Genomic DNA, 8,797 nt, shown 5'->3' with positions numbered 1-8,797 from the left:
GGCTGCTATATGCTCCTGGCTAAAATCTTGAGGCGATGACACATGGGCAATATTTAGAGGCAGAGCATGAAAACAAAACTATGAACAGAGTTGAATTCAATTTCCGAACCACAGGTCCAAGTTGAGCCCCAAGGCTTCAGTGTTTCAGTGTTTCAGTGTTAAATGTCAAAGTCAGAGTAACTGAGGACGTGGCCGAGTCACTAGGATTTATCTGAATCGCTATGGTCCGAGTCACTTCAGCCATGTCAACGTCATGTTTAAAGTTACATATTGCAATCACATCACATCCACATTTGGGTTGAAAAATTACGATCACGTCTGCGGGTGCAGATGGAAAGTCAAAACAACCCTCTATCTAACCTTGTCTCCTCAACCTGGATGGAAAACATCACGAGGCGAATGACTGATGTGTGTGAGAGTTTAAGCACTTAGGAAAAGACACCAAGATGATAAATGAGTTATTTTCCTCCCCACAGAAACAAAGCAAACAGGACTGAAATGTGGAGATGAGACGACAACAAATAGATAAAAAGTTAAGCTATTAAAATGACCAATAAGAAATACAATACAATAACAATGACATAATAATTATATGTAGAAAATTTGCGTTCCCACTGTGGGAGGAGATTTGGTGACATAATTAGTATCGGCATTAGTGTTCAGATAATACTTTGATGACGTTAACTATGAATTAACTCTGTTTGGTCTCTATGACGACCCCTAGATGGACACATTTAAAGACACGTGTGTTTATGAATTTGGGCTACAGTTGATCAGACGAGGATTTCCATCATTTCTGGATCAGGTCACTAACATCAAACAGCTGCTCTGTTGTTTCTACATTTATGAGACTGCCCAGGTTAAACTACATCGGTGCGTTGCTTTAATTGTTGATGCAGCAGGGAACTGTGGGACAGAATTTCTCCTTTCCTTTCGTAAAGGAAGGTCCAGTGTTTGCTCAGTTTAAAGAGATAAGACTGGTCCAGCTCTTGTCACGGCTGCTGCTCAGATACTTGAGGTCATTTCACTCATTTGAACGTTCATAAGATAAAAAGACTTTTCGACTGCAGCCTGAATCATACAGTCATGAGTGAGCGAGGACATGTCCAAAAAACTAACTTCATATTTCAGTCATTTGAAAGTCTGACTTATTAACTAATGTCCAAGCCGAGCTGTAATCAAATGTGGGAGCCCTTTATGAACCCAAAATAATGGACAGAAATATTTGAGATAACTGTGTCTGATAATCAGTAAGAGACATTCACTAACTCAAGTCGCTGCTTGGTCAACTTCCTTTCCTTCTGTTTTTGAGGATGGCTTCGTTGCTGCAGCTTCAACCTCCGCTCCTGTTTCAGGCAGGCTGTTTTTGGCCATCTGCATTTCATCAAGATGTTGCCTGTTTCAGCTCTTTTGCTCTGACTTTTCTCAATGTAACAATACTGTATATGGCTTCAATATATACTGATTGATATGCACTTTGTCAGCTAAGCAGGATTTATGAAGCGTTTAGGACAGACCGGGGACTCTTGAACACCTGATTGATTGCCTACAGTGTAGATTATGTTTTAGAGAGCACAAGATAAAGGCAGGACTCCGTCCCCATGTCCTCCAATGGGAGACAGACCAGCATGTAGCTTTCAGCACTGCAGCGAGCATCAATGTAACAAAACATACAGCCTCTATTTATTTTGTCTGCTGAAGGAAAATTTGAGACAAACTTGTGTTGCTGGTAATCAGCTGATCAACCACTGAACAGATGTGATCTTTTCAATTCGTCTTTTCTGTTCAGAGTCTGATCACAGCCTTGTGTATGTTTGCATTTGTTAGCAATGCTTGTGTAAGTCAATGGGCATTCATTTGTAGCAAAAAAACAACAAAAAACAAATGGCCCTTTGTTTGTATAAAGAAGAGTTTCCTGGTAAGATCTGCAACCAGGTTTTCGTCCCACATTCTGTTTGTTTTTTATTAATTCATCCCACGTATTTAATTTCCTTTCATTCTTCTTATGGATCTTATTTGTATGTCACTTTATATACACATTAATTACATGTCCCACTTTTGGTTGTCAGTGTAATAAGTTAAATGTGAAAAATAAAGTTTGGAGAAAATGTTCTGTTCAGGTCATTTATTGCAACCTGCAATCCTGACCCGGATATAATGATAACATTATCTTCAGTGATAAAGATGAAAATGAAAATGGCAGATCCACTGAGTAGACAGTAGTAAATGGAAACTAATTGAGGCTTCCAGTGCGTTTGGTAAAACAGGGGTGTAAATAATGATTATTTTCACTTTATTAAAACAAATGGTTTGGTCCACAAAATGTAAGAAAATATCAAGAACAAAAAATATTTTTTCACTCAAAGACCCAAATACTGTTTAAACTATTTAGAAATCTGAATCTTTGGCTTTTTTTTTTTTTTTTTTTTTGCTTACAAACTGTTCTAGATGATTAATCAATGATTTGAGCAGTTTTATAACATTTTATGTACTTTACTTTATTTATACAATTATAAAATGAAATATATTTTACTTTGTAAAGACGTGTTGTAGTTTCCTCGAGCAGCATTCAAACAGTCGCAGTCAGGGATTTAAACAGTATTATCATAGAGCATCTTTAGTATTATCGGGTAAACTCTGCAGAGGTAAAGGTGTATTATCATTATACAGTATATGTGTTCAGGCGCTCCGCAGTCGCCTAAACCTGCTGGCACCAGGGGTCCTTCGCGCTAACGCTAATGCCTGTTAGCTGGGTGCTAGCCTGCAGCTACGTGCGCAGTCAGAGGAGGTAGGATGAGCCCGAAACATGTCAGGTGAGTTCACATGTGTGCTCATACTCATTTGCATCACAGACTCTTGACTGTAACAATGTGTCACTTTGACAGGTGAACTAGTTTTCCTCACGTCAACGGTTCAAAACAACAAGGCTGAAATCTTTTGTTTTGTTTCAGTGTGAGCTAGCTCGTTAGCCCAGTTAGCCTCCGGTCCGTGCTGCTCCTTTTTAGTCCATGGGTGAAACGGAGGAACTCCGCCCCAGCCTGGATTATTATTACGTCTTTTAATAGCTTCGTTTGGCTTCCTGAAATGTTAAACATGATGATCAGAGCTAGACCACCGAGGATAAACACAGTCCTGTAGTGCTCTAGTTTAGGAGCTAGCTCACGCTGCTAGCTGACGTCACCGCCCACTGAGATGCACGAGCTAGTGTGGGCTGAACAACATTTAACAGTTGATATTATTATTGATGTAAACGAGTAGTATACCGAAGTACGGGGGGCTCTTGATCACTCTTGAATTAATTAGCGTGATTTGTTCCGATGCATCTGTTTACTCTCTTTCGGCCGGACGTTTATTAAACCGGTAGATATCTGAACCGTGTTTGGTCCTGGACGCAGGCTGACGATTGATAACCAGCAATAAGATTAATCGATCACCACGTCGACATCAAGTAAATATGGAACCAACCTGTGTTTATCTAACTCATCTAGTTAGTTAGTTAGTTATTTATTTAACTGCCAGCTCCAGTTTCCTCAGTCTCAGTGTTGTAAACTCCCTGCCTGGCAGTGGTGTAGTCTCATTTCTTGTAGTGTTTTTACTGAAATCCGATGCTTTTTGAGTTGGTATGCTGTTCATATCTGTGTCACGTAGACTATAGTTATTAGATAGTTTTGTTTTAGTGGATATACTGAAGCACCAGTGCATTTGGGCAATGGGCAATATTGGATATACCTGGGTATCACACAGAGACCACACCACAGCAGCCTGGGTCACAGCGAGCCGCCGCAGACCGGTGAACCATGGCGGGCTGCAGCCGTGTGGTGGTGGTGGTGGTGGTTGTGGTTGTGTGTGTGCATGAGCCGGAGGGGAGCCTGCAGCTGTCACTGACACTCACTCTGCTTTTGTCCTTCAACCAGCCGCAACCAGTTTTCTTGTTGACGCCAGGCAGCAGCTCTAACGTTACCCTCGGCACAGATTTCCACACCGGTTATAATGTTCCTCACTGTGTCGTTTAACTCGGTCTAAATTAGCCTTAAAAAAAAAAAAAAAAGATTCTGCAACACTGTTTTATTTGACACATTGTTTCCCCCCACATACCCGTGTAACAGCACGCAGCTAGTCAGCGTTAGCCGAGCGGCTGCACCGCCAGCATCAGGCCCGTACAAGGAAGTGACCATCATGCAAATAGTTGGTTTACTTTTGGGTGTCCTTAACATGGGCTGTGGCACCGATTAGTCGAAACAATAATGTGCAATAATGGCATCCACTGTGACATACGTGTTAGTTAGACTACTGAGATCTCTTATTACTCGGCGAGACCTACACATTGCATATAGTCTGCAATGTGTACAATACAAGTTTAACCTGCTTCTCAGCCCCCATATACACACTGTTGCAAAATCTATTTATGTGCTCTAATGTGATGCTTGTGCTAGTTCTGCAGGCATGTTGCTATTAAAAGAGTCACTCCAGTTTTGGTGCTAATTTACAGGTGGGGGGCAGGTGGTTCATTGGAGCAAAATGTGCTAGAGTTTAACTCTTATATGTTGAAGAGAGGATGTTTATTAGTAAATACAAGGCTGTGTATTGGCAAGTATATGGTGATATGATGATGGCACATATCCTGAAAAGGTTGCAAAGATATGATATATTGGGATTATTGTGAGATACTGTTAGCGAGATAATATTGTGAGACCTCTCATAGGATAAAGAGCATATGCATGAACAAATGCAGTGTATTTTTGCTGGTTCAAACTCAGAACAGTTGCATGACATATTTTAACAGTTCCTTCACCATAATAATACTTTTTGTGCAATCTGTTATCAGATAGAACACAAAACCATAGTCACTGCGTAAACTATTGCGAAAATGTTGATGCAGTGTTTCACAGCCTCAGTTAACCACAGCACAGACAAAAGAGCCTAAGCACCTGTAAACAGTTGCAATTGAGGATTGTTTTCATAGTTGCTTGGGAATGTTATCTTTCATAACCGGATTTTTTGTATTGTCCAATGAGACTATTTTAAATTCGATTACAGAATCAAAGGATTAGGAAAAAAACAGGAAAAAGGAAAGTCTGCACACCAACAACAGCTGCAGAGCAATAATTTATTATCACAGAATGAAGGGAATAATGCTTCGGGTCAGAAACCCTTCCTCAGACTTAAGACAGGTGAGAATTCAAGTCTCTGATTATACCCACACGATGGGTTACCTGACTGATCATTTGACAAAATGTTCACGTAGGTGTACAATATTCAAAAAGATACATCATTTTGCAAACATCAAAATTCAAAATACTGCACATACAATATAAAAGGATAGAAGATAATGTGTGTGCACAAGCATGCTATGATAACACAGTCACATGACATAGGGAACCGTCATGAAAAAAAAACAAGCCAATTAATTGTGGAAATTAACATTCAAACAGTTGTGTCCTCTCTCTGCTGTCTCCAGGGACCACCTGACGACAGCAACAACTGACCTCTTCGACCGGTTCTTGCATCATCCCAGCTCCGTTGGATAGACTGCACGTCTCACCATCTGCTAGGAGCTGCTGTCCCCGCCCCCTCCCACCGCCACCTGCCCCACCTGCCCACCTGCCCACCCTGAGCCTGTCACATCCTCATCCTTCACAGCCTTGAAACAACCTGTGACTGAACTGCACCAGCCCCACGGAGACCCTCTGCCCCCACCGCCGCCCCCCACCACCCACAACAAACAGAGACAATGTATTGCCTACAGTGGCTTCTCCCCGTGCTGCTCATCCCCAAACCGCTGAACCCGGCGCTGTGGTTCAACCACTCCATGTTCATGGGCTTCTACCTGCTCAGCTTCCTGCTGGAGAGGAAGCCCTGCACCATCTGTGCCTTGGTCTTCCTCGCCGCCCTCTTCCTCATCTGCTACAGCTGTTGGGGCAACTGCTTCCTGTACCACTGCCAGGACGCCGCGCTGCCGGACGCTGCCCACGACCCCGCCATCGTCGGCACCTAGAAGAGAGACGGGGAGAGAGAGAGCGATAGGGAGGAGAGATATCAGAGAGGAGGGGAAGAGGGAAGGTGTTGATGATGAGGCATTCCCGGGGAATTACTGTAGAGCGATACTGCCATGCTGTAAGAGGGGACGCACTGCTCTGCGGGGGGGCAACACCGCCACGAATACAGAGCGTACTCGGCCAGGGGAGGTACTGTGAAGGAGAGGAGCCAGTCTGGGGCCGGCTGATGGAGGCTGGTGTGAAATGCTGTAGAGAAACAGACTTAAATCTGAGGAGGTAGGAGGAGAGAGGGGGGGGGGGGGGGGGGGGGGGGGGGGTCGGAGGCAGCGAGGGGAGGAGGGAGGGGCATCGAGACTTGAAACACTAGGAGAAGGACACGAGTCAACTTCACACAAACACTCAATTTTACTTCCAGCAACTTCCATTTCCAACATCTGGATGAAAACCAGATGATAAACAAAACCACAGCACAGGTCGAACCCATGGCGACCCAGTGACCCCCCCCCCCCCACCCCCCCAAAACACCTGCTTCAGTATTCTGGCGTCTTTTCAGCCACGCACCTGTTTACTCACCTGGGTTTTATCTCTACAGAATCAAATTCCTCTTGATGCCAAACTGCCAAAAAAGAAAAAAATCACCCAACGCCACTGAAACCTGCGGACACAAGCGTTTTCGAGTTTTACTGGCGGCCGTGTTTCACACACCAGGTAGTGTTAATGAGTGAGGGGTGTCGACACACTGGACAATCAGTATCTATGCTGTGAACAAATCCTCTTTTGACATACCCACACACACCTACACCTACACACACACACACACACCTCAAAAAGGTGTGACGATGCTGAGATCACCCACCGTACTCCGCAGATGTCCGTCTCCTCGTTTCCTCTTCCCCCCCATCCGCCTCCAAACGAAAGACCCCTCCCACCAGACTCACGACCTGATCTTTTCCTTTTTTGCTGTTTCGTTTGTTTTTTTTTGTTCTTTTTTTCTTGTGCATGGGTTGCAGATAGTTTTTTATGCATTAAGTTCACACCCAAGTTTTAGTGAATTTAAACAAAATGCTGAAAGTTTCCAAAGGGTAGAAAAATCTGGGTGTGTGTGCGTGAGTGCGTGTGTGGGAAGGGTGAATGAAAGACTTGTGTTGGTTACGACAGGTGTGTTTCCTCTGTGATCAGAAGGTGGTGATGCTCAAGGAAACAGTAACAGTGGGTCAGTATTTCCAGCAACACTAAGCAATACAGGACAAGGCCTTGAGTTTCCATTGACAAGAAGGGCAACAGATTTCCTGAGCATCACTGCTCTAAGTGTTTAGTGGTTTAGCTCTGAGACGCAGGCTGAGGTGTTTATACTGTCGACTTAATGGTGAGTGTGTGTGTGAGTGTGTGTGTGTGTGTGTGTGTGTAGCCTTCTGTTGCAGTGCTGAACATTGTCACTGCTACATGGTTGCTTTGGTTTTAATTTAAATAAAGTTTTTTCCTCAACGTGTTAAACCGAGTCATTCAGTATCACATCAGTCACAGTGTTTGATTTAATGAAAAACATTTAAATTCACAATGTTATGTCATTTATTGTTGTTGGTGTCCAGACGACATTGTCGCTGCTCTGTGCTAAGCTACAAGTTAAAATGTCTTCAACACCCGTGTTGTTTTTATGCATCAGTTTAAATAGCGTGGTGGAGGAAGTACTCAGACAGTGAAATGCTTATACAACACTAAAGTAGCAACTCCACTATAAGTAATGAGGATGGTGAATACTCAACCTGCTAAATGTCAGCATGTTAGCATGTAGCTTAGCTTCAGACTGACTTCAGGCTCAGTCTTGTTCAGATTGATCCATCTTGACTTCCTCTATCCCCTCTTCTTTCGTTTCTCTCCTTTTATTTCCTTTTCTCTCCCTTCCTTGCAGTTTTCATCTTTTTTCCTTTTTTCTCCCAGTGCCCTTATTCCTCTTCTTCTATAATTTTCTATTCTGTCTCTTTTCTTTTCTGTTCTTTCCTTTTATTTTGTATGGCATTTTATTTCATCTTTCCTTTACACTCTTTTCTTCTATGCCTCCCTCAGCTGTTTTTTCTCCCTGTACCTAATCTTTTTCCTTTAATGAAGCTGTGAAATCAATCAAATAAAATCACACCTGTGTGAACATGATGATGAGGCAACAGCTAGAAAACGGATAAATAACTCTTATGATTAGAACACAATTATTGGCATTCAGTGGGAGGTTTAACTGATGATCAGAGGCTGACGCAGAGGATGAGGATGTGGCAACACAGTTCAGATCCAGCTCTGGTTCTGATATGTTCATGATTTGGTTTCACTCTCTTCCCTCCTGTTCTACATTAAAACCTCCCGTGTGAGAGTTTGATGATGCGGCTGAATTGATTGTTGATCTGTTCCCAACACAAAGCTCTGGTATGCCGAGCATCTTGACCTCTGCTTTTTTATTTCTACATCGCCAATGATGAGATTTTATTGTAGAACGTTTCTCAGTCACTGGAGCCAGAAACAGACAATCTGTATTGAGTTATCATGGAATAAAAAACACATTTGACTCAAATTTTTTCTTCCCTGCAGATAAAACAGACCAACCTCTTGTTCCCACGGTATTTCTTTTATTTATTGACCTTGAAAACAGCCTGTAAATATCCCAGTCTGAGGTCCCAGGTCAGTGCAACCAGCCACAGCTGCTATGTGGCAGTGAAGGCATCTCAGGACAGGCCTGTTCCCAACGGAGCAGCTCACCTGAGCAGACAGCAGGGGGCAGCACCTGCCTCTGTCAAGGACCAGAGGAGAGGAGGCCA

At 43.1% G+C, this 8,797-nt stretch overlaps 1 protein-coding gene across 2 annotated transcripts; it reads left to right on the top strand.

Moving 5' to 3' along the window:
• The first annotated feature begins 2,740 nt into the window (after nt 1-2,740).
• Nucleotides 2,741-7,481, top strand: blcap (bladder cancer associated protein). Of its 2 annotated transcripts, none has more exons than XM_083971582.1 (2): nt 2,741-2,813; nt 5,459-7,481. In XM_083971582.1, the coding sequence occupies exon 2, from the start codon at nt 5,732-5,734 to the stop codon at nt 5,993-5,995; it is 264 nt and encodes an 87-aa protein (XP_083827708.1). In that variant the 5' UTR covers nt 2,741-2,813; nt 5,459-5,731; the 3' UTR covers nt 5,996-7,481. The 2 variants fall into 2 exon arrangements, with proteins under 2 accessions (XP_083827708.1, XP_083827709.1); XM_083971583.1 differs by having other exon boundaries at nt 2,743-2,813; nt 5,433-7,481.
• Nucleotides 7,482-8,797: the final 1,316 nt, after the last annotated feature.

The sequence above is a fragment of the Trachurus trachurus genome (genome assembly GCF_905171665.1).
Source record: "Trachurus trachurus genome assembly, chromosome: 5".
NCBI lineage: Eukaryota > Metazoa > Chordata > Actinopteri > Carangiformes > Carangidae > Trachurus > Trachurus trachurus.
The sequence above is the reverse complement of the archived record's forward strand: the minus strand, read 5'-3'. Positions and strand labels throughout refer to the sequence as shown.